Source organism: Myotis nattereri (genome assembly GCF_964212035.1).
Source record: "Myotis nattereri genome assembly, chromosome: 11".
Lineage (NCBI taxonomy): Eukaryota > Metazoa > Chordata > Mammalia > Chiroptera > Vespertilionidae > Myotis > Myotis nattereri.
In genome coordinates, this window is record NC_138086.1 from 82772792 (window position 1) to 82799603 (window position 26812).

At 54.5% G+C, this 26812-nt stretch overlaps 3 protein-coding genes across 4 annotated transcripts in view; all 3 read left to right on the forward strand.

Moving 5' to 3' along the window:
• Positions 1 to 1732, forward strand: part of SUN3 (Sad1 and UNC84 domain containing 3) — a gene marked incomplete at its 3' end in the record, with an annotated part of 10635 nt that extends 8903 nt beyond the window's left edge. The window contains exon 8 of the mRNA XM_081102013.1: positions 1613 to 1732. Within this exon, the coding sequence (XP_080958139.1) occupies positions 1613 to 1732 (120 nt within the window). The remainder of the gene's footprint in view (positions 1 to 1612) is intronic.
• Positions 1733 to 3341: 1609 nt separating this feature from the next.
• HUS1 (HUS1 checkpoint clamp component) lies at positions 3342 to 11286 on the forward strand. 2 transcript variants are annotated; one of them, XM_081102615.1, is made up of 8 exons: positions 3342 to 3553; positions 4318 to 4442; positions 4524 to 4700; positions 4887 to 4994; positions 5859 to 5933; positions 8428 to 8527; positions 9668 to 9787; positions 10936 to 11286. In XM_081102615.1, exons 1-8 carry the CDS (start codon positions 3502 to 3504, stop codon positions 11016 to 11018), a joined length of 840 nt encoding a protein of 279 aa, XP_080958741.1. In that variant the 5' UTR covers positions 3342 to 3501; the 3' UTR covers positions 11019 to 11286. The 2 variants fall into 2 exon arrangements, with proteins under 2 accessions (XP_080958741.1, XP_080958742.1); XM_081102616.1 differs by lacking the exon at positions 4887 to 4994 and having other exon boundaries at positions 3383 to 3553; positions 10936 to 11285.
• Positions 11287 to 20377: 9091 nt separating this feature from the next.
• The window catches only part of PKD1L1 (polycystin 1 like 1, transient receptor potential channel interacting), a gene marked incomplete at both ends in the record, with an annotated part of 54009 nt that continues 47574 nt past the window's right edge, over positions 20378 to 26812 (forward strand). Inside the window, 6 exons of the mRNA XM_081102014.1 lie at positions 20378 to 20425; positions 20872 to 21065; positions 21471 to 21793; positions 25148 to 25321; positions 25892 to 26011; positions 26347 to 26515. Coding sequence (XP_080958140.1) covers positions 20378 to 20425; positions 20872 to 21065; positions 21471 to 21793; positions 25148 to 25321; positions 25892 to 26011; positions 26347 to 26515 — 1028 coding nt within the window. The remainder of the gene's footprint in view (positions 20426 to 20871; positions 21066 to 21470; positions 21794 to 25147; positions 25322 to 25891; positions 26012 to 26346; positions 26516 to 26812) is intronic.

Consider the following 26812-nt stretch of genomic DNA (forward strand, 5'->3'; position numbering starts at 1 on the left):
TGGGAAAAAACACCAGCTGTTGTGCTGGCCGGCAAGGCTCAGTGGTTGAGCGATGACCTCTGGACCAGGAGGTCATGGTCTGATTCCTGGTCAGGACACATGCCCGAGTTGTGGGCTAGATCCCTAGTGTGAGGCGTTCAGGAGGCAGCCAATCCAAGATTCTCTCTCATCATGGATACGTCTATCTCTCTTTCCTTCTCCCTTCCTCTCTGATTTCAATAAAATATATTTTATTTTTAAAATATATTTTATTGATTTTTTACAGAGAGGAAGGGAGAGAGATAGAGAGTTAGAAACATCGATGAGAGAGAAACATCGATCAGCTGCCTCCTGCACTTCTCCTACTGGGGATATGCCCGCAACCCAGGTACATGCCCTTGACCGGAATCGAACCTGGGACCTTTCAGTCCGCAGGCCGACGCTCTATCCACTGAGCCAAACCGGTTTCGGCAATAAAATATATTTTAAAAAAGAAAGAAAAACAGCAGCTGTTAACATGTAACCCCTCCTGAAGTCGTTAAGGCATCCTCCTATATAATAAAACCTTAGTATGCAAATTGACCAAACAGTGGAACAGTGGTCGCTATGATGTGCACTGGCCACCAGGGGCAGATGCTCAATGCGGGAGCTTCCCCCTGGTGGTCAGTGTGCTCCCACCGGGGGAACACCGCTCAGCCAGAAGCCAGGCTCACAGCTGGCGAGTGCAGCGGTGGTGGTGGTGGTGGGAGCCCCTCCCACCTCCGCTGCAGGCAGGCAGTAAGGAGGGAGGGGTTCCAGACTGCGAGATCCCTAGACTGCGAGAGAGATGTCTAACTGCTGGGGATCGGGCCTAAGCTGGCAGGTGGACATCCCCCAAGGGGTCCCAGACTGAGAGAGGGCACAGGCCGGGCTGAGGGAACCCCCGCCCCTGGTGCATGAATTCTGTGCACCAGGCCTCTAGTGTGAAATAAAATCTCATTGCTTCTCATCAGCCACAGGGAGGAGTGAGATGGAGAGGGCACCTCCATCATTAAAATAAGGGTTTTAGGACACTGCTCAGCCAATGGGGAGGAAGCAATGTTAGAAATGAATGTACCTGTGGAGTTTCATATTTGATTGAGTGTCTGTGTTCTCCCTCCCACCGTGGGGTGGCCAGCAGGCAGCTCTGTGGGGTGTGGCAGTGGCAGTGCCCATGGCAGTGGGAGCCCGTGGCTGTCCAGGCCACCTTATCTTCTCCTCGCCTTGCGTTTGTCCTCTTAGGAGCTCTTTATTCCTAGTGGCTCACTTCTCATCCATTAGAGCAGCGGTTCTCAACCTGTGGGCAGAACGACCCTTTCACAGGGGTCGCCTAAGACCATCGGAAAACACATATATAATTACATATTGTTTTTGTGATTAATCACTATGCTTTAATTATGTTCAATTTGTAACAATGAAATTGGGGGTCACCACAACATGAGGAACTGTATTAAAGGGTCGCGGCATCAGGAAGGTTGAGAACCACTGCGTTAGAGCTTGTGTGATTGCACTTAAGGCAGGAAAGAGTTCCTTGCCCATTACAACCGAATTCCTTAGGACCCTTTGAGATGGGTTTCTTGATAAGCCATTAATTTTCTCTCTTCTTTTTTTCCAGCATGAAGTGTCTGAGCCCTTATTGTGTGTGAAACTTAGAATCCTCAGCAACTGGGGACATCCGAAGTACACGTGTTTGTACAGATTCCGGGTCCACGGCCGCCCCGGGGGCCATGGGTAGAGGGTCTGGTGCCCACGGCCACGACCACGGGTCCGGAATACTCGTGTTCTTCTTTCTTAGACTTACTGCACGTGTAGAAATCGAATAGAGGGTTCACACTTGCCCATAAAAATGAATGAATTTTACTAATAAAAACTGTGAAAGTGGTTTCAATCTCCTGGTGATGGTTTCGCTTTTGAGGATGAATCATGTTGTTGGAACATTAACAAATGAATTTGTCTAGAAAAAGATGTATTATTTCACGGTCTTTCTTTTTTTGTTTGTTTGTTAATCCTCAACCGAGGATACTTTTCCATTGAATTTTATTTTGATTTTTTTCCATAGAATTTTAGAGAGTGGAATGAAGGGGGAGAGACAGAGAGAAACACTGCAATGTGAGAGAGACACATCGATTGGTTGCCTCTCACATGCGCCCCAACCAGGGCTGGGGATGAGCCTGCAACTAAGGTTCGTGCCCTTGACCGGAATCGAACCCTTCAGTCCACAGACCAATGTTCCATCCTCTAAGCCAGTGGTTCTCAACCTTCCTAATGCCACGACCCTTTAATACAGTTCCTCATGTTGTGGTGACCCCCAATTTCATTGTTACAAATTGAACATCATTAAAGCATAGTGATTAATCACAAAAACAATATGTAATTAATTATATATGTGTTTTCCGATGGTCTTAAGCGACCCCTGTGAGAGGATTGCGACCCACAGGTTGAGAACCGCTGCGAGTAAGCCAACCAGCTGGGGCTTGTTTTACTTTTTAAAGCCTACATCATTTCTATTATTTATGCTGTAAGAACTTTAACAGGATCCAGTGAAATTCACCATGAGACAAATTGCAGAATTATCACTTAATGTCACTGTTCTTTAAAATCCTGTGTTTACCACCCTTAAAATTTTAAATTTTAAACCATAATCCAGGGTGGCTGAGTGGGATCTAAAGCTGCCTGCCCTGCAGCAGATGCATGCATCCGAGCATTTTATTTAATCCTTTACAAATGAACCATTGTTTTTTTGATATTTTAATAAAAGTGGCAATAGGCCCGGCTGGTGTGGCTCAGTGGTTGAGCGTCGGCCTAGGAACCAGAAGGTCAGGGTTGGATTCCGGCTCAGGGCACAGGTACAGGTTGCGGGCTCCATCCCTTGTCGGGGGCTGCAGGAAGCGGCCGATCCATGATTCTCATCATTGATGTTTCTCTGTCCGCCTCCCTTCTCTCTGAAATCAGTAAAAATATAGTTAAAAAAACAAGTGGCCGTCGGTGTCAACGTTCTTTTTTAAAAAATATGTATTTTATTGATTTTTCACAGAGAGGAAGGGAGAGGGATAGAAAGCCAGAAACATTGATCAGCTGCCTCCTGCACACCTCCTACTGGGGATGTGCCTGCAACCAAGGCACATGCCCTTGACCAGAACCGAGCCTGGGACCTTGCAGTCCGCAGGCCGACGCTCTATCCACTGAGCCAAACCAGCCAGGGCGGTGTCAACGTTCTTTAACCCTAGAACCCCTTCTCACACCTGGGGCTGAGGATGCCGCATTCTAAAGCAGAGCCACCGCCTCCCCACCAAGGGCGGAACCAAGGGGCGCGGGCCGGCGTTTCCGGCCGGATGCCGAGGGCGGGACGCAGAGGAAGGGACGCTGAGGGCCGGAAACTGAGAGCGGGACTCTGAGGGCGGGACGCTGAGGGCCGGAAGCTGAGGGCGGGACTCTGAGGGCGTGACGCTGAGGGCGGGACTCCAGTACGCCGCCACAGGTCTCCCTGGCGGGTCGTGTCCCGCCATGAAGTTTCGCGCCAAGATTGCGGACGCAGCCTGTCTCAACCACTTCACGCGTGAGCGGGTCGCGGCCGCCCGGGGGTGTGGAGGGAGCGAGGGGAGGGCGGGCCGACGGCGGAGGGGCGCGCGGAGGGCTTCCCTGGAGCTGAGGGGCTGGTGACTGAGGGGCTGGTGACTGAGGGGCTGGTGGCTGAGGGGCTGGTGGCTGAGGGGCTGAGGGGCTGGTGGCTGAGGGGCTGGTGGCTGAGGGGCTGAGGGGCTGGGGGCTGAGGGGCTGAGGGGCTGGGGGCTGAGGGGCTGAGGGGCTGGTGGCTGAGGGGCTGAGGGGCTGGTGACTGAGGGGCTGGTGGCTGAGGGGCTGAGGGGCTGGTGACTGAGGGGCTGGTGGCTGAGGGGCTGAGGGGCTGGTGGCTGAGGGGCTTGGGGCGCGGAGCTGAGCGGCTGGGGGGCTGAGGGGCTGGGGCTGAGGGGCTGAGGGGGGCGGGGCTGGAGGGCTGGGGGCGCGGGGCTGGGGTGCGGCTGAGGGGCTGAGGGGGCGGGGCCGAGGGCTGAGGTGGCGGGGGGCTGAGGGCTGTGCCGAGGTGCTGAGGGGGCGGGGCTGGGGCGGGGCTGAGGGGGCGGGGCTGGGGGCGGCCGTGGGCAGTGGGGCCCCAGCTGGTTTGGGGCCGGACTGGTCTCGGGGCGGCCCTAACCTGGCCAGGCGGTTCTTGGGGGCCGAGCTGCTGCCCTGGGAGCCCCGGTGTCCTCACCCCACCCGCGTGCGCCTGGCCGGCCTCCAGGCCCCGCACAGGGACCCGCACGTGACCCGCGCCCCCCGCAGGCGTCAGCTGCATGGTGGCCAAGCTCGCCCGCACCTGCACCCTGCGCATCCGCCCGCACGCGCTCAACTTCATCCTGGCCGACCCGGCGGGCGGCGGCGTCAGCATGTGGTGCGAGCTGCCCCAGGTGAGCCGCCCCTCCCGCCTCCGCCTCCGCCTCCCTCCCGGCCCGAGCGCACCGCGGCCCCTGACCCCGCGCCGCCCCCAGGAGAACTTCTTCAGCGAGTTCCAGATGGAAGGCGTCTCCGAGGACAACAACGCCATCTACGTGGAGCTCGCGGCCGAGAACCTCTCCCGCGCCCTGAAAACCGCGCAGAACGCCCGGGCCTTGAAGGTCAAGCTGACCAACAAGCACTTCCCCTGCCTGACGGTGTCCATAGAGCTGGTGAGGAGGGGCCCCCTGGGCAGTGGCCGCAGCAGGGGTGGGGGGTCATGGCAGCGGGGCCGCAGGGCAGGTGCCCCCGTGACCTGCACACCGTGCGCGCGATGGCGATGGCTCCGTGGGAACGGAGAGCACCCAGGCGGCGTGGCCGGCCGGCTTCTCCGCCTCAGGCCCGCGGGTTCCTCGCAGGTGTCTGTGTCGAGCAGCAGCCGCATGGTGACCCACGACATCCCCGTGAAGGTCATTCCCAGGAAGCTGTGGAGGAACCTGCAGGAGCCCACAGTCCCAGGCGCTGATGTGAGTGACGGCAGCCCCGTTGCTCCCCTGTGTCCAGTGGCGTCATTAGTTCCCGGTGTCAGCGCGGCTTTGCTCTGCTTGTTGGAAAGGATGCTCCTTTCTGAAGGCTGCTCCGGGAGGAACGGGCCTGTGCCGGCTGTTCCCGTAAGACCCTCAGTCAGCCCGGCGTGGCAGGAATGCGGCGGAGAGCGAATGTCCGCCCAGGGACGGCCGTGCAACTAGCCTGCCCTGGAAGCCCTTGGCGTTCCTGCCGGGTGGTGGCCGCAGGCACCGGTGTGGGTCACACAGAGGGACGCTGCCATGTCGGTGAGGAGCGATGTCCGGCCGGTGACAGCCAGCAGGGAGGCCCTTCCGCTCTGCTGACTGGTCCCGGGGCAGGGACTATGGTGATGCCCGGGCTCCTTTGCCTCCCGCTCACACTGACGGAAGGAGGGGGATGGAGAGGGAATTCTAGAGGCCCCTCCTGGGCAGCAGCAGGGCACCAGGCACAGTGGGGACCCTCTGACGCTGCTGCAGGCACTTCCCCTCCTCGCGTTTTTGTGTGGAAAGGCCTGAGTCTTGGGCATCCCTCAGAGGACCGCCATGTCCCCGGGTGCATGAAGGCCTCTAGCTGAAGGCGGGTCCTGGGACCAGAAGTGCCACAGGGACCGGTCGCCGAGGTAACCAGAGGCAGGAGTGAGCTAGTGAAACTCTGATAGTTTTTATTTTCATATTTTAAAAAGAACTTTATTCAGACAGGTTAAAAACCCAGGATTCTGGAGCTTTTAATCTTCCATGCATTACAAACCCAGGTAGTGAGCGGGCACCTGCCAGCACTTGCTATACTGACATGCTCATGCTCTGGTTTTCTCATTGGGCTTGTAGGTGAGCATTTATCTGCCGGTCTTGAAGACGATGAAGAGCGTTGTGGAAAAAATGAAAAATATCAGCAATCAGCTTGTAAGTCACAACTTCTTTAGCAAAGAGCTCTGAAGTGTTTGCTGTGGGCGGCACGCCTGCCCGAGGTGTGGGTGCCCTGGCACTCAGAGTGCGGGGTCCCCTCATTGCGGTGGTTGAGAGCTACAGCTTCCCAGGTGCCCTGGGGAACCTGCCCGAGTGTCTCCAGGGGCTCCCTGGGGAGAGTGTCCACATCGGCCTCCTGCCTGTGTTTATACTCACAGTAGTTCCGGGAGCCGGTCCATCCTTTCTGTTTCAAGGGACCTGGCATATATGGCATACTGTTCTTAACATGTTTGCTCACCTTCTTGGCACTATGTGTTTTAACCAAGGTCACCTCTCTGAGAAAGGTTGTTTCCCCAGGTAGGGATTTTCCCCTGAAGTTAGGGAGGGAATAAAACCCCTTAACTAAGTGCCAGGTGGGTAATTAATCACTTTAACTACGAACAATCATGCTTAAGCTACATAATCTTTACTCCCTGGAATGGAGATAAGAAATGCCCTAACCTTTGGAATAGAGATTGATAGGATTGGAATCAACTGGTATAAATACAGATGTAACAAGACAACAGGACACAGAACCTACACAGAGCCTAGACACAGAACCTAGAGACAGAACATGGCAAAAGACCCTGGACAGAAACTGGCCACCGAACCTAGAGACAGAACCTACTGAGAGAACCTGGCTGAAGAACATAGAGACAGAACCTGGCTATAGAACCTGGATAGAACATGGCAAGAGAACCTGACTAGAACCTGGTGACTGAACCTGGCTGGAGAACCTGGACAGAACCTGGCTGGAGAACCTAGCGAGGGAACATGGCTACAGAACCTGGCTGGAGAACCTGGAGAACCCGGCTACCGAACCTGGCTGGAGAACCTAGTGAGAGAACCGAACCAGAACTTCGCTGGAGATCCTGACCAGAACTTGGCTAGAGATACTGGCTAGGCTGCTGATCAACTGAACGCTGTCTCCGTGTCATTCCTTCTTCGCCGACTCCATCCACACCTTTGGGGACCCCTGGACCTGCTGGGGCTGGACCCCGGCACAGTAGATTCAACACGCTCAGCCGCTCTGGCTTCCCTCCCTTACGCTAGGAAAGACATTGCACATCTGCTAACGTCTGTGTTTTATGAGGTGCTGGTTTTGGCAGTGAGTTGAGTGTCCTGTGAGGCCAGGACACTCTAAGCACTCTCATGCCAAGTAGATGGCACGTGGCTGTTCTGTCTTTGTGTCAGCCCACTGTGCGGCGGGACATGGCACCGCGGGGCAGCCGGGCCTTGTGTGGAGGAGCCTCAGTGTCAGCTGGTCCTCCCGAATTCTTCCTCCACTCAACCAAGCACCTGTCATATGTCCTTGAAGCTTTTAAAAACCACTGCCCACCTGATGCAGCATAAACTTTGGATTTTCACCCTCTGCCAGTCCTCATCCTTGTCACATGGCCACACCCTCCCTGCAGGACCACCCTCAAGGTGCGCCCTTCCCCCAGTGCCAGCTCTTTCCTGGTTCTGTCTGCCCATATCGCCCTGGAAAGCACTTAGCTCCCAGACTTCTCCCGTTGCCAGGGGTCCTTCCGGCCCTCCTCTGAGCCGCTCGGTGTTGCCTGGTAAGTTCCCTGCTGGTGTCTCAGGACCCTGCCCACCTGCTGGCTCCTGGGAAAGGGAACTGTCTCAGCATCCAGGCCCCTGTGGGACTGCACTCAGTGGGCCATTCGCATGCTGGCCGGTCCTGGAGTGGAGGTTGGCTTTTTAGAGCTCTTTGGAATTGCAGAGGTTTTCTGAAACCTGGAAAAGGTTCATGGGCCATTTCATCTCTACAGTTGTGTCCAGTTAAGAGTAATTTTCTTTCATGGCTTAGTCTCAGAGCTCATTTAATTGACAATTGGCTTCGGGCGAAGCAGTGAGAGCCGTGCTGACATGTGCTCCCGTGCCTGCCTACCGTTGGGCTGTCGTCAGCCTGGGAGCTTCCTCTGGGGACGCCCTGGGGGCCTTGGGAGAGCTTCCAAGCCTGAGGGAGGCAGGGCACCCGTCTAAGGACCCGTGATTCTCTGTGCAGGGCTGAGCCAGCAGGAGCCACAATAGAGGCCCGGAGCACTCGGAGCCTCCCCTGCGGGACCTCTGAGCTCGCTCCCCCGTTCCCTCCCCTCATAACCCAGGGTGCCGTCCTCCTCCCTGTGACTTCTCCCGGCGTTTCTCCTGTGAGGGAGCCAGCCACCCAGGCCTTGCCCACCAGCCTCTACCTGTTCACCTGTCCCTGCCGAGGTCTCTGCTCTGAGGGCTCCTCCCTGCGGGGTGTTCCGAGGCCCTGTCCTCTGGCCTGTCTTCTCTCTGTTGCCATGCCATGCGGGTCCTGGTGCTGTCAGGAGGGAGCTGGGGGTTTGTAGGCTCCCTCGTCACCTGGTATGGAAGCTGATGTTTGTGGTGTATTTTTACTTTATTTTTTTATTTTTTGCTTTCTTTTTCTTTTTTAAGACTTTGTGAAATACTCCACTTGCAGATTATTGAAGCAAATCTCAATGGAGACTTGAACCTGAAAATAGAGTCGGAACTAGTGTGCGTTACAACTCATTTTAAAGATCTTGGGAATCCGCCAGCAGGTAGGTTTTCTGGTAGATTGTGTTTTGCTTCTGAAAAGTTGTTTCACACCTTACTGATGCCTCTGAATGAACGGGAAGAGGGTGAAATTCGGGAGACTGTTTTATGCTTGGGGACACAGCCGACAGGCTGGCTTACGTGCTGCTGGGATGCACAGTGGCGTGGAGAGACAGGCCTCCTGGGCATGAGCGTGCCTGGCTGGAGGGTGGGCTCGGTCTGGAAACGTGGCGCCATCCCCGCTCTTAAATCCCTGTTTCTGCGACTAAAGATGGCAAGTTCCCACCTGGAGCACAGTTGGAAGGTAGATGACATTTCTCCTTTCCTCCTCCTTGGGTCTCTAACACTTAGAGGACTAGATGAGCAAATGCAGACTTTTCTCAGGTGAGCAGATTGCCTGTCTCCTGCGAGGTGATAGGCCACGGAATCAGTTCAGTGAGTGGTGAGCACGGCTGATGGATGGATTGGAGGCCTGTGCTGCAGTCACAGTGTGGGTGGGGTGGGTGGAGGGGCAGAGGCCAAGGACCTGGGGAATGCGTTTGCTAGTGACCTGAAACCCTTTCAGTCACGCATGTGTCCCAAACAGTTATGCTGGGCCCTTCCACTTTCAGAATTGGTGTGCCTCACCCCAAGGTTGCTGTGCACATTTTAGCATCGCTCTGGGGCTGGGCCTTCAGAGTGGAGGGTGCTGTGGGGAGAGTGAGGCCCATGTGGTCAAAGCTTTGGTAATGCTGAGGGAGAGGACTTACTCTGGTCTGCCTCATTGTGTTCGTTTTAATGAACAAGAAAGAGGGTTTTCTTACCTTGATGCTTTCCATAGTTGAAAGGACTCTTTCCGCTCTGGAATGAGAGGCCTTGATTAGCTGTCCATAAGCGTACGAAGCATTATCTATACACGTGTACTAAGGGATGCCATCTCCTTTGACCTAAAGGGGGAGATTGGGTCATGTTTCAAGGCCCTGGAAATGAAGATTTCCTGGAAATTGACATAGTATTTCAGAGTCAGGATTTAATAAGATCTTGCTTAACAAAGGGCCCTATCTCCATCTCGCACTATTTGTCCAGTATGCTAACATCAGGGTAACACAGCTCATTTATTTAAGCAAACAGTCTGCTTTTACATCTAGCTGTTCCTGTCATTTTAGCCTCTGAAAACGAGTCTGAGGACCGCAGCCCAGAGCAGATGGCGGAGGTGCAGGTGGACATCCGGAAGTTCCTGCAGTTTCTTGCTGGACAACAAGTGAATCCCACAAGGGGCGTCTGCAGTGAGTGTGCCTGTGATTGTTTTCACATTTCACACGCTTGAGTCACCTGTGGTCTCTCAGCTGGTTTGTGGTCTCGTAATGCATGGCGGCTGGGTCACGTGGCCTCTGATTTTCCAGGGCCGGCAGATGATTGGGATTTCGCCGGGTTCAGAGGTAACAGAGGTGGTGCTGTGCTGTCTCACCGGGCATCAGGCATGGTCTCTGCACCCAGAGGGGCTGCGGAAGAATGCGCTGACTGTCTTGTTAATCTGACCTGACATGTGCACAGCCCTGACACCATCTGGCTTGGATTTAGGTTCCCCTCACGCTGCCTAGGTTTCTTCCTGTGTCTCAAGCTGATGTCTGTGTCCTCTTGACCCCTCCCTTGGCTCTGGTCAGCCAGTCCTCAGCAGCACACCTGCCTCAGCAGCACGCTCCTTCCCTACCTGAGCACATGCTCCTTCCCTGCCTGAGCACACACTCCTTCCCTACCTGAGCACACGCCCCTTCCCTACCTGAGCAGCACGCCCCTTCCCTACCTGAGCACACGCTCCTTCCCTACCTGAGCACACACTCCTTCCCTACCTGAGCACACGCCCCTTCCCTACCTGAGCAGCACGCCCCTTCCCTGCCTGAGCACACGCTCCTTCCCTGCCTGAGCACACACTCCTTCCCTACCTGAGCACACGCCCCTTCCCTACCTGAGCACATGCTCACTCCCTGTACCTGAGCACACGCTCCTTCCCTACCTGAGCACACGCTCCTTCCCTACCTGAGCACACGCTCACTCCCTGTACCTGAGCACACGCTCCTTCCCTACCTGAGCACACGCTCGTTCCCTGTACCTGAGGACTTGCCGCTGATATCACAGTCCCTGAGAGGAGACTTACTTTGCTTGGAAGTGCTTCTGTCTTCCACATCTTGTGGTCATGGGTCCTGGCTGCTGGGTCCTCTCGCTCTGCCATCACTCCTCGTCTGGGGCGCTCCATCTGCTTTGTGCCTCTGCATGAAGTTTGCCCTGTACCTGGCGCTGCCTGACCTTGCCTTCGCAGACCATCCCTGTGGGGGCTGGGCGTTCCTGGAGCAGACGTCGCCTTCAGTGGGACCTGGATTCAGGGAGCAGCCCTGTGTGCAGAGGCTCCATAGTGATGGGTGTTTTCTGTCCCCAGATATCGTGAGTCACAAGATGGTGCACTTTGACCTGCTCCACGAGGACGTGTCCCTCCAGTACTTCATCCCGGCCTTGTCCTAGCGCTGCCAGCTGCACGGAGCCCGGAGACCATTGCCATGACCCGGAGAGGCACGGGGTGATGTGCTCAGTCATTTGTCAATATGTCTTCACAGCAGCACAAATTCTGTACATTTCCCTTATTTTTTCCTCCATGATAATTTAACTAGAAATTAAATTAATGAAATAGTTGAATAAACATGTTACTTCATATTATTGTAACTGGGCAATCAATGGGTCTGCACTGCCTGTCATTACTTGAGCCAATAAAGCAGAGACAGGTTTGAATCATATATGAGCATTTATTCCAGTACTGCTGACAGTATGGGAGAGCAGCAGGTCATCCACAAAAATCTGCTCTGCCCCCACCATAAGCCAGCTGCTTATATTGGGTGGAAGGATGAAGATTACCGTGATTGTTTCATTCTGATTAAAGAGGGCACATTCTAATCTGGCTGGGAGTTGCACTTCATGAGGAAGTAGGCAAAAGGTATGCCAAATGAGCAGTTCACAGGTAATGTAGGCTGGAGATTTGCAAAGGCCTGCGGGTATGCAAAGGCTGGGATATGCAAAGGGCTGTTAGCTCTGGTTTCTGCAACAAGGTTGTTAATCTTTCCATGATAATAGGCAGCTCTGGGATGGGGAGGAGGAGCCGTATTTCCAGGTGAGCTCTCAGGTAATGAAGTGCAACTCCCAGCCAGATTAGAATGTGCCCTCTTTAATCAGAATGAAACAATCACGGTTAACAGAGCATGATTAATCTTTCTTAAACTTATAGCTGGTCCCCAGTATTCTATTGATGTCCCTATCATTTCCCCACTGCTATTTTTACCATCTCATATCTATGAGATTTGTTTTAGATGAAAAATCTCATCCTGCCAGATTGCATTTGCTTCTGCCTCGATAGCAGTTCTTGGGGATGGAATACAGGGTCTCAAAATAGGAAGAGATTGAATACAGCAGTAAGCTATCAGACTACAAAAAATAAACAGGAGAAAAATTTAAGAGAATTCCCACATCCCAAATAGGTTAGGTAGCCAGGAAGTTAGGTTGGTGAAGTCAAATCCATAAAACACAAAACAAACCTTGTGTTTTACTTTGGAGATGGTTTCCCTAATTTGTTGAATGTTGTTTTCTATCTAGAATTGTCAGAAAGATTAAGACAGCACAGTCCTTTAAATTCCTCACAATCATGTTATGCCGCAACAGTAAGTAATCTTGCTGCCCAATTCTTTAGAACTGTGTCCCTCACCTGGCTCAGCTCTTGGTTTATCCCCTGTATAGCCCTGGAAGTGGCATTCAGCGCTTTGACCCTGCTACAGGCTAGCCGGGTCACTTCTACATTAAGGGGCCTACCATTACTGGCACAACAAAGATGGTTAAAGCAATAGTCAGCAGGGCTCCACCGGGGGAGGTGGTCACTGCAGTCTGGTGCAACGGCCGTGAGAAGGTCTCTTCTGGTTCGGACCCTGTTATGTTTCTGGGGCATAAAGACTAGTTGTGCTAAGGAACAAGGCCCCTCGGTGCTTTTGGCAGGGATATATGAGTAAACAGTCACCCCACATATCAGAAACCAGCCGCCGGCAGCTTAGTATGCCCATTACTATGAGGGAGGGTGAAATGATAGAACAAGTCATACTGTAGTTATTAATACTGAAAGGCAGTAACTAGGACACCCAGTAAAAGACATCCCACACAGGAAGCCACTGCAGCAACTTAAAGAAGACATCCCTGCACCCTTTCCCCAGACAGTGGGCCCCAACACATGAAAGTCCCCATATGTGACTTTCTTCCCAAATGAATAGAGTCATTTTTACATATTAGCAATAGTTGTCCCACTAGGCAAAATGTAAAGGTCCGTCTGCATAGGTTCCTCCACAGCCAGCGTCAGTGCGGTGGGAGCGGTGAGAAGCATGTTTCAGGGCCCGTCCATTTCTCCGGTTGGCCCATCGTCCTTGCTCTGCTCATTCTGTCTCACTGCCCACCACACCCCCCACAAGGACCTTGGCTGTGAAATCTTTCATGGGGAAGGGGCCTAGAGTCTCTTCTGAAACTGCTTCATGTTGAGGAGGAACAAAGTTTTGTTTCAGAGTCAAGAGATCCTTGCTCTCTGTCAGGACAATGAGGCCTAGGCACAGAAGGAGGTGGCAATGGTGTCTAGATGTGGTTTCCTTGAGTACAAGTAGGGCTTTTAATCTGGTGGAGACGAACTATGTTATAAAATTTAGTATTACTGGGCAAAAGTTAGAATAGCAAGAATTACAACAAATAGTCTGGTGAAAGGAAAAAACATTTCAGTTCTAATAATTCCCTATTGAAACACATTTTTTCCCCTAAAGTCACCCTCATTTTTATTAAAGAGCCAAATTAAGACCAATTTATTTACTGTATTAAGTCTAGTTACAATTTAGCTTGATTGTTTGCATGAACATAATAAAAATAACAATTGATCATATAGACTTTTAAAAAAATGCTTTGTTGGGATCTCATGATTTAGCTTTACTTAGCCCTACAAGGCAAAGAAGCTGAGCCACCTAGCGGCCATCAGGCTTGCCTGCAGTACCTGTAGACTTGGGTGAATTCCAGTGGCTGGTGCCTTAGTGGGAGAGCAAGGAAGGTCCCCTGAGTGAGAACTCTCAGCAGGTGCTGGGAAGTTCCTGCAATCTTTGCCACGGGTTCCGCCTGCCGCCAGCAGGGGGCTCCCCAGAGTGGGATGAGGCCCATCGTTAACAAACCAAAAAACAAAAGACCCAAAACAACAACAGAGACACTCTGTACAATATTTACAGGCGTGCACAACCTACAAACAAGAGCTTCACACCATGCTCCTTGTCTGTCCAGCCACGGAAACCTCAGGATGCCCGGCATAGAAACAACCACTGAAGCAGAGCAATGTCTCTCGTCCCAGAGTGGGTCAGACTAAGGGCTCCAAGACCAGGCAAGGACCACCGGAGGTCTATTGCCACCCAGCTGATCAGGCTCGCCCAGACGAGAGGCAGTAAAATACCTTCGGCGCTATGCACAGGCCTTACAAAGAAGTGCAGAGAGGCAGCAACTGCGTCTCCTGCTGTACAAACACTTGATTCCTCCTCCTGTCATACAAACACGCTTGATCCAACTTAGGTCTTAGGTGAGACGGGATTGCTGAGGCTGCAGCTGGGACTCAAAACAGGACAATACCTGGCAGTGCTGCAAATAAGAGTCCAGGCCTCAGCCCCAGGAAACCCCATTCCAGGCACTGGGATCCCCAGTACCCACCCCAGAGGAGTCCCTTGCTTACGTCCTTCTTGGTTGCCAGAATATGTAAGCAGACAATCAATGGGTCCATGCTGTCTGTCATGACTTGAGCCAATTCAGCAGAGACAGGGTTGAGTCATATGAGCGCCGGCAGCATGGGAGAGCAGCAGGTCACCCAAAAACATCTGCTCTGCCTCCACCAAAAGCCAGCTGCTTATACTGGGCAGAAGGATGAAGATTACACGGGGAAGTAGGCAAAAGGTATGCCAAATGGGCAGTTCACAGGTAATGCAGGCTGGAGATTTGCAAAGGCCTGCGGGTATACAAAGGCTGGGAGTATGCAAAGGCTGGGGGTTTGCAAAGGGCTGTCTGGCTCTGGTTTCTGCAACAAGGTTGTTAATCTTTCCATGATGATAGGCAGCTCCCAGATGAGGAGGTTGGGCTGCATTTCCAGGTGAGCTCCCAGGTACCGAGTGCAACTCCCAGCAGATTAGAATGTGCCTCCTTTATTTTATTTTTTTATATATTTTATTGACTTTTTACAGAGAGGAAGGGAGAGAGATAGAGAGTTAGAAACATCGATGAGAGAGAAACATCGATCAGCTGCCTCCTGCACATCTCCTACTGGGGATATGCCCGCAACCCAGGTACATGCCCTTGACCGGAATCGAACCTGGGACCTTTCAGTCCGCAGGCCGACGCTCTATCCACTGAGCCAAACCGGTTTCGGCTGAATGTGCCTCCTTTAATCAGAATAAAACAATCACGGGTAACAGAGCAGGATTAATATTTCTTACAATTATAGCTGGTCCCCAAATACTCTATTTCTGCCCCTATCATTACTTCTTTGTTCTCATGTTTGCTTTGTTTTGCTGTTAAGAAATTGAAAGGGAATTATCCATCCAGACTTTACACAGGCCTTTTATTGGAGCTGTGAGTCCTCCTGTACTAATAACTGCTGACATGGCGCTTCTTCCCAGGCACTGTCTCCAGCTCAGCGAGGTGTGGCCACAGGCCCTGCAGGACCCACCTGAGCACTTCTGCGCCCTGGGCTCCCCTGTCTGCCGGCCTCTGTCCCTGGAAGCCCATGGCGGCCCTTCTGCCCCAGGTTGCTGCTGAAGGTGCGTTAACAGTGGAGGAGCCTCTTCCCCTGCATCACTCAGAGCGGCCCTTCTGTTCTTCCCTCGAGAACTAGCAGGTGCCTCCGTCCGCGGTGCGGTCCGGGGAGGACAGGCAGGCAGCGCAGCCGCTCACTCGGGGTTTGCCCTGCGGCTCCTTTACTTGGCAGATCCGGTTAAGGGACCTGCCCGGCCAGTGGCAGGGATGGGATCAGGACCCAGAATTCTGTCTCATGTATAGCCCTTTCCTGCACTGTGGCTAAGTGGCTGGGATAATGAGTAATACATGTCAAAGTTAACACCCACCAATCATTTTAGGAACCTGGAAAGCGTCTTAGTTTCAAATCTGCTGTGGTGAAGCTGGTTTCCATGCAATTTTTACAACATCCTAAGCCAGCTGTCATTCCCCTCCGCTCGGCATGCTGTCGACTAAGTGATACCCATCTGGGGATGTCAGGGATGGCAGCCCCGGAGGTGGCAGGAGGAGCAGCAGGAGGTGATGGCTGTGCCTGGCCCCCCTTCCGTCCGCCCCCCCAGCCCTGGCTCCACTGCGTCAACCTCTACAGCACGCGGTCCTGTGAGTCAGGAATGTGAGGTCAGTGTCTGGTGACTCACCTGCGCCTGGAGGACATGGGACCCTCCACTTTGGACGTGTGGGACCCAGGGGTGGCTCCAGCTTGGCCCTAGGGTGTCGAGGGGCCATCTGTGGATGTGGGCTGGTCTCGAACCCCGCACAGCAGACACTGTGCTGGACTCGCATCACATGGTGAGGTGACCCAGATGGCAAAGACTTCCAGAGGATTCTGTCCTGTCTTAAGACATCAGGTATTGCTACTGAATAATGTTGGTTTTGTGTGTTGTTTTTTAAAATATAATTTTATTGATTTCAGAGAGGAAGGAAGAAGGAGAAAGAGATAGAAACATCAATGATGAGAGAGAATCATTGATGGGCTGCCTCCTGCAAGCCCCCTGCTGGGGGTCGAGCCTGCAACCCCGGGCATGTGCCCCAACCAGGAATTGAACCCTGACCTCCTGGTTCATAGGTCAACACTCAGCCACTGAACCACGCCAGCTGGGCTGAATAATGTTTTTATTCCCTGTGGCTTTATGGGAAAGTACTCCCAAGAAGAGGACGAAGGATGAGAGCCAGGCTGGTGGGGGTGAGCGCAGGCTGAAGTGACACAGATGAGCAGACACTAAAAACTTCTCCTGAGTGTGGGCCACGCTCCCTGCACTATGTACTGGGACGAGGTGAGGGCAGTGGTGGTCATGGCGACTTCCTGTCCCTGACGCGTCTGAGGGAAATCAGGGTGGTCACTAGACCCTGCAGTGCTGAGAGTGGTTGGTGCTGGGACGGTCCCTGTCCCTCAGGTGGCATCGCCACAGGTGTCTTTGCAGAGAGGGGGGGAGGGGCACGGAGGGAGCAGGTGGGGCGGAAGCCATCCCTTCACTCCCAGGGACCAAAGGACCAGGCGCCCTTGGGGACGCCCATCAGGGCATTTGAACACAAGAGTAGCCAGTGGGGAGGGGGGAGGGTGTGGCGGACCTGGTGCCATGTGCTCATTCACAGCTCTGAGTGCACCAGACAAAGCGCCACCCAGAGCCTGTACCTCGGACACTGGCTCTAGGTGTCCTGTGATGGACACAGCACCAGCCGTGTCACCAGCTGTGTCACAGTCACCCCAGCGGAGAGCAGGTTGACTTTAGTGCAGCTGTGTTGAGCCCCATGGAGGGAGGACGCATAACACCCTCAGGACACTTTGATCTGAGGGAAGCAGCCCTGCGGGTGGGGGGGGGGGTGAGGAGTGTTTCTGAGGGGACTCACAGTTGGCTGATTGTCCACAGGTGCTGGCCAGGGGGAGGGTCAAGCCTTTAAGAGCCCTGCCCTCACGGCTTCGCCTGGGCTGTGACGGGGAGGCGGGAGCCATGGAGCTGGGGAGGAGGCTGCTGGTCCCAGCCCTGGGGCTGCTCTGCTTCCTGCCACCCGGGCCTGGGAGCTGCGCAGAGGAAGGTACGTGGACTCTCACCAGGATCTAGCCATTGCCTCTTGTTTTTGCCTGAGTCCAGGTGGTGACCAAACTGTGCCTGGGCACTGCGCTGCTCCTGGCTGGGGAGGACTGGGTGCCGGGGAGGGCTGGGTGCCGGGGAGGGCTGGGTGCCGGGGAGGACTGGGTGCCGGGGAGGGCTCTTATCGCTCTTAGGTAGCAATTTTCCTCTTGATTAGTGCCTCTTAAGTACTGTGTCCTATGGAGTCAGGAGGAGCAGAACTGAACACTGGGCATTAAACCTGAAATACAGAATTTGTGGTTAAAAAATCCAAATAGGCTTTTGTTCATCAAGTTAGTGGAGACAAAGGACAGTGGGTAGCTGGGCGCATGCTTTGCTTCCCGAGGCTCCAGGCTCCTGCCAGCAGGGCTTCTGCCCTGCATGGTTTCCGCCCCCCCCCCACCCTTAATCCAGGCCTCAGGGACTCCCGCCCGTCAAGTCCTGGTGAGTCTGATCCTTCCTAAGGAGGAGCTTGGGTGGGGATCTCCTACAAGGAGTCATTCTCAAAGCCATTTAACGAATTGCACCAGGAGTATTTGTCCTGGAAGTAGCCTCGGAAACAAGGTGACACTGTCCAGCTTCAGGGCAGCTCATGGTCCTACTGTGCTAATGACCGTGGGGTCAGGCCCCAGCCCCACCCACCCAGTGCCGGCCACCAGGACACTCCAGGGTGATAGTCATTCTGTGTCCGGACACTGAGCCCTGGACATGTGGCCAATGTGATGGAGAAACTAACCCTAACCCCTTAACCTTATTGTTTTTTAATATATTTTTATTGATTTCAGAGAGGAAGGAAGAGGGAGAGAGAGAGAAACACCAATGATGAGAGAATCATTGATCGGCTGCCTCCTGCATACGGGGGATTGAGCCTGTAACCTGGCCATGAGCCCTGACTGGGAATCATACTGTGACCTCCTGGTTCATAGGTTGATGCTTAGCCACTGAGCCACACCAGCGGGGCTTAACCTTATTTATTTTGAATCCAGCTCAGGCAGCTCTGTGGCTGTGGCCAGCATGTGGGCTGGACACACAGGGACAGTTCTCCCTCAGTCGTGGCACCTCTGCTCCTTGTCATCTCGGGTTAAGTGTGTGGCCTTGCATACTTCACTCCTGGGGCATGTAGAGTACGTCTGGACCCCCCGGGAGGAAAAGGCAGAGCAGGCTGTCATCCTCTGGTCCCTCTGACCTGTGGGGTGGGGGCCAGCTCAGTGGGCAGGGACTCGGTACTTGGGAGCTCACCTGGAAATGCAGCCCATCCTCCTCCTCTGGGAGCTGCCTGTTATCATGGAGAGATTAACAACCTTGTTGCAGAAACCAGAGCTGACAGCCCTTTGCAAACCCCCAGCCTACATTACCTGTGAACTGCCCATGTGGCATACCTTTTGCCTACTTCCCCATGTAATCTTCAGACTGTGTAATGCCCTCCTCCAGGTCAGAGGACACCGCAGGCTTCAGAGGGGACTGTCTGCAGTGGTCCTTCCTGTAGGCACAGGACATGGACAGGAAGGCACACACTTCCTGAAGGGGCTCGGGTTTACCCCCAACAGACACAGCGGGATGGAGCCAGAGGGCGGGGGCTGTGAGGGGCCAGTCAGCCCAGCACAGACCTTGAGCTCTGCAGGGGCCCGTGCTCTGTTGGCCACTAGCCTGTCAGCGTTCTGGGGACAGCAAGTCCTGGGAACAGTTCACAGAAACGTGCCTGGGCCCGGAACCCACAGGTTCTCAGCCACCCTCCCTGGACCCTTCCAAGTACCCCCACCCCCACCCCATCCTGGGAGCCATTCTGAGCCACAAAACACCCCGTCTTCTTGGTCCTTTCTTCGGGTAAATACTAGTCCACACACAGTCCTGGGGCAGAGAGAGTGATTGGTGCAACACCCAGTGAAACTAAGAGCTGGGGGTGGGGCGGGGGCAGCGAGGATGCCCGTAGCTGTCCCCCGAGTCCTTGTCCCCAGTTATCGGACCTCCTCGGAAACTGCAGGGCCCAGAGAGATGGCCTGTCTTGGGCAGACACGCAACCCCTGTGTAAAGCGCACTTGGTAAGAGGAGCTCTGAGAGGGCGGGGAGTGTGCATCTGTGATCAGGAGGGTGGTGGGCGTCCTGTAGTCCGTGGTGTGGCGCGTGTCCTGACACCAGGAGCTGCTCCCGTTCACCGTCTCCTAGGGGATTTTGGACGAAGCCGGCCGGCCGGCCACCGCAGCTGTGACCAACCCACCCCAGGGAAGCCCTCAGTCCCCATGGCCCAGGAGCCGGCCCCGGGAGTTTCTGGCGACCAGGAGAGGTGAGCTGCCTGTTCCCAGGGGACTTATAGGCTGTGTTTCCAAGTATGAATTCAGTATTTCTTTCCAAAGGAACATTCCACCTTCATGTCAATGGAGGGAAAAAGGGATTTTTGCAGGAGTTGCTGGGATTAAAGGACCATACACAGACTGCTGTTTTAGGTGCCATGGTGACGAGGAGACCCCGGTCTGAGCCTCCTTGCCTGGCCTGTGCTGTAGCAAAGACTAATCCAGACACTGACAGCTCACCCCACATGGGCCACCGTGTCCCCTTTGCTGCCACAAGGGTGTGAGCGCTACAGTGGTCGTGTGGTGTCCATGAACTCAGGCGGTCACTGCTGCAGCAGCGGCAGCTGGAGGGCCGTCACATTTATTGGGCCCTGGGCTGGCTCTGGTGGGGAGGTGGCGGCTCCTGAGTCTCGGGGCAGGGTCCCCGCTGACACCTGAGGGTCGCAGAGGTGGGGCCTGGGAGTGAGCTCTGCGTGTGGAGTCCATGCGGAGAAGGAGCGTTGCCTGAGGCTCCAGGGGTCCTTGAGGGCCGCTGAGCTCTGAGCTGTGCCCTTCACTCTCCCAGCAGCAGCCAAGGGCAGCACCGGGAGGGAGACTGACAGGCTTCCTCTCCCTCCTGTTCAGAGGCCCCCGGGGACCTTCGGTGGGAATCGCAGGCTGCTGGAGCCGTGGTGGCCCGGGTCGCCACCGCCCGATGTGCGCTGTTGGGGAATTGGACGGTGCCTTCTGTCAGCTGGTCCAGGTGGGTGTCTGGGGCGCAGGTGACCCTCGGGCCTGTTGGGACCCGTATTTTGAAGTTCTGGTCCTTTGGACACCGCTGTCGACTTGGGTTTACAGCTGATGTAAAAGTGCTCACTTCCACCCGCCTGGCCGGGCGCAGCGTGGACATCTGCTGTCACTGTGCCCAGTTCTGCTGACCGAGCCTCGGCGTGACCGCGGGCCCAGGAGCGCTCCTGGCTGCCCCGGAGGGTAGGAATGCCTGCCTCTTCCTGGGCGGCACCAGCGCCGGAGCCACTGAGCTCGGGAGCCCTGCTGGTTGCCCCGGAGGGTAGGAATGCCTGCCTCTTCCTGGGTGGCACCAGCGCCGGAGCCACTGAGCTCGGGAGCCCTGCTGGCTACTGGCTGAGGACGCACCAGCGCAGACCCCGCTGCCCACCTGACCCTCACCGGTGTCACCCTGAATTCCAGTGCGCCTGTCCCGCGGGGCCCTGCAGCCTGAAGGTGGAGGTCCCCTCCTGTGCTGTGCGGCCACTGCGCTCTGCAGAGGACCTGGCCCCCGAGCTGCTTCCCAGGACAGATGTCACCACGGGGGTCCCCATCCAGGTGGCCGCATCTGCTCAGACCAGCATCCCGACTTCACAGCCTGCCGTCTGGCCCAGAAGGTACGGTGAGAGTGGCGTGGAGGCCAGTGTCCCTGCTAGGGGGCTCTCTGCCTTCATGGGGAATGCCCAGTGAGCCATGATCTTGCGTCTGCCTTGTTCACGTCAGGGGCAGTGGCAGCCCTGGCCGCTGCTTTAAGGCACAGGCTCAGGACCACGCAGGTGGCGCTGTTTCCTACTGGTGCCCCTGAGGCGCTAGCACTGTTTACCCGGCCTTGAAAGTGTCCTCTTGCTGCTGGGAGGCTCTGTCCTAGTTCATGCTGCGCTGGGACCCCACTTTGAGAACAGTGACCATGAGCCCGCGGTCAGGCCACACAGACCTTGCTGGCGGCTGCTCCCTGCTGCATCCCGTTCCTCCCGGGAATGTGTCACTGTCCTGAGATCTGAGGCTCTGCCCTCTCCCCACAGCCCCCACGGCCTTCCTCCCGGCCCTCCCTGCACCATCAGCCTCTCCACGCTCCGGCCTGGGAACCAGCAGCTCTGGCCCTACGCTCAGTGTCCCGCTGCTGCCTTCCCAGCCCTGGGCCCCAAGGACGCTGCGGATCCTGTCGCCCCTCGCTTCCCAGAAGCTGATGCTCAGGCACTTCCGAGTCTGCGGTTCCGGGTTCAAATCACTCCTGAAGCTGATAGGTGTCTGGTGATGGACTTCGGGGATGGTTCTGGGGTTCAGATGAGGACCCACCGTGCTACTGGGGACGTGGCTGTCACCATCTTCCACCGGTACAGGAGAGGTATGTGCTCAGGAGCAAGGGGGCGGGGCATGCTGAGGACAGGAAGGCCCAAAGAATGGTGCTGGGACACTGGGCCTCCTCCACCTCTCCTCACTCCTCAACCTCTTCTCCCTCCTCTTCCTCTCCACCCTCCTCCTCTCCTCCTTCGTCCTCCCTCCTCCTCCGCTCCACCCCCCTCCTCCTCTCCTCCCTCCTCCTCCTCTCCACCCCCCTCCTCTCCTCCCTCCTCCTCTCCTCCTGCCCAAAAAGCTCCTCTCGCTCAAAAAGAGGCACCCTCCTTCTCCTTCCTCCTCCTCCCTCCTTCTCCTTCCTCCTCCACCAGCGGTGCTCCCCCTTGCTCCCTCGCCTCTGGGAAGGAGGGAGGGAGGAAAAGAGGCAGCACCTTCTTCCCTCCCTTCTCTCTCTCTCTCTCTCTCTCTCTCTCTCTCTCTCTCTCTCTCTCTCTCTCTCTCTCTCTCTCGTCCTGGGCTGCATTCGAACCTCAGGCCCTTCAATCCCCGGGCCAATGCCGTATCCATTGAGCCAAACCAATCTACACTCCTCTCCTCTCTTTTTTTTTAGGGCCTAAAGTAGAGAGTTTCAATCACCTTCTTCTTTCTGTAGATTCAACTAAAACCACTTGTTGAAGTTGAAGCACTCACATTTGCCTCTTGTTGATCAATGAGAGAGAGAATTCTACAGGACCCTTGTAGTTCCATTGTGAAATCCCTACATGAGGAGAGAGAAAAGGAGAATATGTCATTTCTTTCCATGTCTCTAATCTTCAGAAATATTCCCCCGAGAAAATTGGGGAGAAGAGACAGGGAATAAGGTGATGTGTGCCTAGCTGCTGAGAAGCCTTCTCAAACTCTGAAAGAATCACAGGGGAACTCCCTGTGGACTAAAAGGCATCTGTCAGCCTCGGTCCTGAAGAAAGTCTTGGCTTAATAGTTCTTTTCCAGAGAGCGGGTTGCCTAACTTAGTGAAGATGTTGCCTTATGGGTATGTTTTCCATCCCATTCCTCTGACCCCATCCTCTTAGATTTCTTCTCCGCAAAGCCCATTGAACAGTTGTATCTCAGACTCAGGCTCAAAAACCTCTCGGATGAGTTGTCACACCTGTAGACTACTCTCACCTCACCCTAGCATAACCATGTGTACATGTTTATCTGGATAAAAAGATGGTGAGAACGTCAAGAGAGCATATTGGGAGAGCTATGGGTATATTGACTACTTATTATCTCATCCTAATCTCTAGCTTATTATTGCAGTTCTTCCTGAGCAGTCCACACAAGACCCCGGAGGCTTGAAATAGTGTACAAATTGGGGAATTAGGATGTGTTCCAACCATAAAGTGAAAGAGAGGATGGAAGGAGATGAGGTTGGAGAAAGGGGTCCCAGGCTGTCCTCACATGGAAGTCATTACAAAGCCTCTCTTTCCCACACTCCATCTTCACTCTCTTTCTCCCTTTCATCCAGTTCATCTATTTGCTTTAAAACAACCCCTCCATTGAAAATTGAAAACAATTCAGGCCTTCGTCAGGACTTTCACCTTTATCCTGAGAACAATAGGAAACCATTTGGCAGACTTAATTAAATGAGTAGTCAGAGCAGGTTTTCTTTTTAAGTTGATTCTCATTGCTGCATTGAGAATGGTCTGAGGAGGAATGGGCAAGAAAGATTTGGACAGAGCAGTCAGGTGGTGATAGGTAAGAGAGATCATGGCGAACTGAAGTGGTGGGAGCAATAAGATAGAAGGAGGATTGGACAGGTGTGCAAAGTATTTCCAAGGTAGAATTCATAGGTCTTGCTGATGGGTTGAATGATCTTTTACCCTCTCTGCATCCACCCCCCCTTGGGCATTTAACTTTGAAGTGTCCTCTGCCTCTGTCTCCGGACTTGACCATGTGCCTGGCTTTGGGTAATAGAATGAGGCAGAAGTACAAGTATGGTGCTTCTAAGTCTACACCTAGAGAGGCCTTGCTCTTCTTGTGCTTCTGTCATCTCCATGAGGACATTCCTGAGGTAGCTACTGGCATGGAACAGGTACGTGGCAGAGACTTGAAGTGCCCAGTCAGCCCAGTTGAGACTCGTCTAGGCCAGTGGTCGGCAAACTCATGAGTCAACACTACAATTGAAATATCAACACTACGATTGAAATTTCTTTTGAGAGCCAAATTTTTTAAACTTAAACTATGTAGCTACGTACACTGTTATTAACTTAATTAGGGTACTCCTAAGGCTTAGGAAGAGCCACACTCAAGGGGCCAAAGAGCCGCATGTGGCTTGCGAGCCCCAGTTTGCCGACCACAGAGCTAACATGTTAAAGCTGGGAGTCAGATGAGCAAGTGAAAACCCACAGGTGGGGTTGGGATTAGGGCAGTGATGGCGAACCTTTTGAGCTCGGCGTGTCAGCGTTTTGAAAAACCCTAACTTAACTCTGGTGCCGTGTCACATATAGAAATTTTTTGATCTTTGCAACCATAGTAAAACAAAGATTTATATTTTTGATATTTATTTTATATATTTAAATGCCATTTAACAGAAAAATCAACCAAAAAAATGAGTTCACGTGTCACCTCTGACACGCGTGTCATAGGTTCGCCATCACTGGATTAGGGAGTTGCTGACGGTCATTACCTGCCGCCGTGTTACAACCGCCCGCAGCCCGGAGCTCCTCCTCTCAGGCGGTTTCCGTCAGAGGCTGCTCCTGGCGGTGGGCTGGCTGTCACCAGGGCGATGGGGACGTCAGTCAGGGGTCTCGTGTGACTCAGCGGGCTAGCCAGCTTCTTCACAGGAACACAGCTGAGGAGAGCCATCCATGCGCAGGCGCCTGCACAGTCTAGCACCAGTTCACAGGGTGGAGATGGCCAGCCTGAGCGGGGCGGCCTGCAAGGTTACGGGGTCGTGTCATCCGGTGTGAAGCCAGGAAGCATGGGGCCACTCCATAGCCTGCCGTGATGGTCCTACAGTCCATTTCCACTGGACGGTTACTGAAGTGTCTTCTTGCCCAGCTGTGGGAGGCCAACATCTATTTTCATTCTTGTGACTTTTCCACACAGAATTAGCTACGTAATCCTCAGGGCCCAAGGCAAAATGAAGATGCCACCCCCTGTTAATAACCTTACTAAGAGTGTGAGACAGCAGAGTGTTAAGCCACGTGCTGCGCCCTGTGGAGTGGGGGGCTGAGCCACAGCAGGGGAGCGAGCCCACGAGTCGGCCCTGTTCCCACAGGAGAAAGGAACAGTGTGGCCTCTGTGTGTCATGTCATTTCACATGCTGGTCCCCCTGCCCCTGCCCCCCGGCCAAGCCACAGTGTTAGCTGCTGTGCGTGCTTGTCACACTCCCCAAGCAACCACCTTCTTCTCTGTGCAGAAGGTGTCTACGCGCTCCAGACGGTCCTTTACAGCGAGTCTCACGGAGCTGAGGTGCGACTTGGACCTTACTACGTGGAACTGGGCCCCGAGGCCACATCTGTGTTCCTGAATGCCAGCAGTGGCCTCAGGGGCTCCATGTGTGCCTTCGGGGGCTCCCCCACGGATCTGAGAAGTAAGCCGTGCATCTGGGCGCTGGGTACCCAGCCCCATGCTCTGGGCGTCCACATCCTCACAAGTCCCCATGCAACACAGAAGCAAACCATTTCAAAGGCACCGACACAGCATCCAGGCAGGGCCCTCTCCAGAGAGAAAACACTTAACTTTTTAAAATATATATATATTTTTTATTGATTTCAGAGAGAAAAGGAGAGGGAAAGAGAGATAGAAACATCAATGATGAGAGAGAATCATTGACTGGCTGCCTCCTGCATGCCCCACACTGGGGATCAAGCCCACAACCCAGGCATGTGCCCTGACCGGAAATCGAACTGTAACCTCCTGGTTCATAGGTCAATGCTTAACCACTGAGCAACACCAGCCGGGCAACACTTAACATTTTACTGAGAGAAATTTTGTGACAAAGTACATGTTTCCCAGGCCTGTCTGTTTCCAAAACACAGACTTTGAATTTTGAATGTATTGGAATTGAAGGAGAGAAGATGGAGGAATGGGAACTATGGGCATGTGTGACCAGGGAAGCAGCTCTGAGACGGTCTCCCTCTGCCTTTCACTTTCCTTCCAGGCACCACCGTTTCCCACCATTTTCCACCCACTTCCTCCTGTAACCTGTCCTTCGCCTTGCAGACCCACATAGGGGGCAGGCGGGCCTGGTCCAGCATGGCCGTGCGATATCGGATGCAGCGTACGTTTCTATTCTAACTCCAGGTCTAATGAACCCTTTGCAGTCAGTTGAGGTGAAGGCCATGGCAGCACCAGATCTGTGGTTCGCTCTGCCCTGGCCCCGCTCGCCATGAACCGCAGACCCGGAGGCATGAGCAGGTGGGCGGTTCCATGCAGAGTCAGCAGAGGGGCCGGGTCCCCTGATGAGCTCGGGCCCAGTGCCCCCAGGTGCCCACCACTGCTCCGTGTACAGTCAGGCGTCCAGATGCCCGTGGCCACGCGGGGAGGTGGGGACGCGACTTCCCTGGCAGATCCCAGCCCTCCCGCTGAGGGACCCCCTTACACCCTCTGTCACAGCCATCTCTGTCTACACCAATGGAACTGTGTTTGCCACTGACACCGACATCACTTTTGTGGCCATTACCAAGGAAACCACTCCCCTGGAGTTCACGTGGTTCTTCGGAGAAGACCTGCCCGTGAGGACCAGGCGCAGGAGCATCCAGAGAAGGCTCAGTGTCCCCCAGTGGTGCGTAGTGGTCCTCACCACGGGCAGCTGTGGCAGGCGCAGCGCAGCCTGCAGATGCCAAGCTGGCGCTGACATGATGTAGTGTCACCCTCACACAGAGTGCTGCCCGTGGTTTGGTCACACACGTAGATCTGAAGGCCGCAGCAGAGGGTGGGGCCTTGAAACCAGGCAGTCCAGGCGCAGGTGCCGTTCCGCCCCATGCGGCCTAAGCGTGTTCCTCCTGCAAGGACGGTGGCAGTCTCTCCATGGCCGTGACTGGTGCCTCCACGATCAAGAGGAAGGCCAAGGTGTCACCCC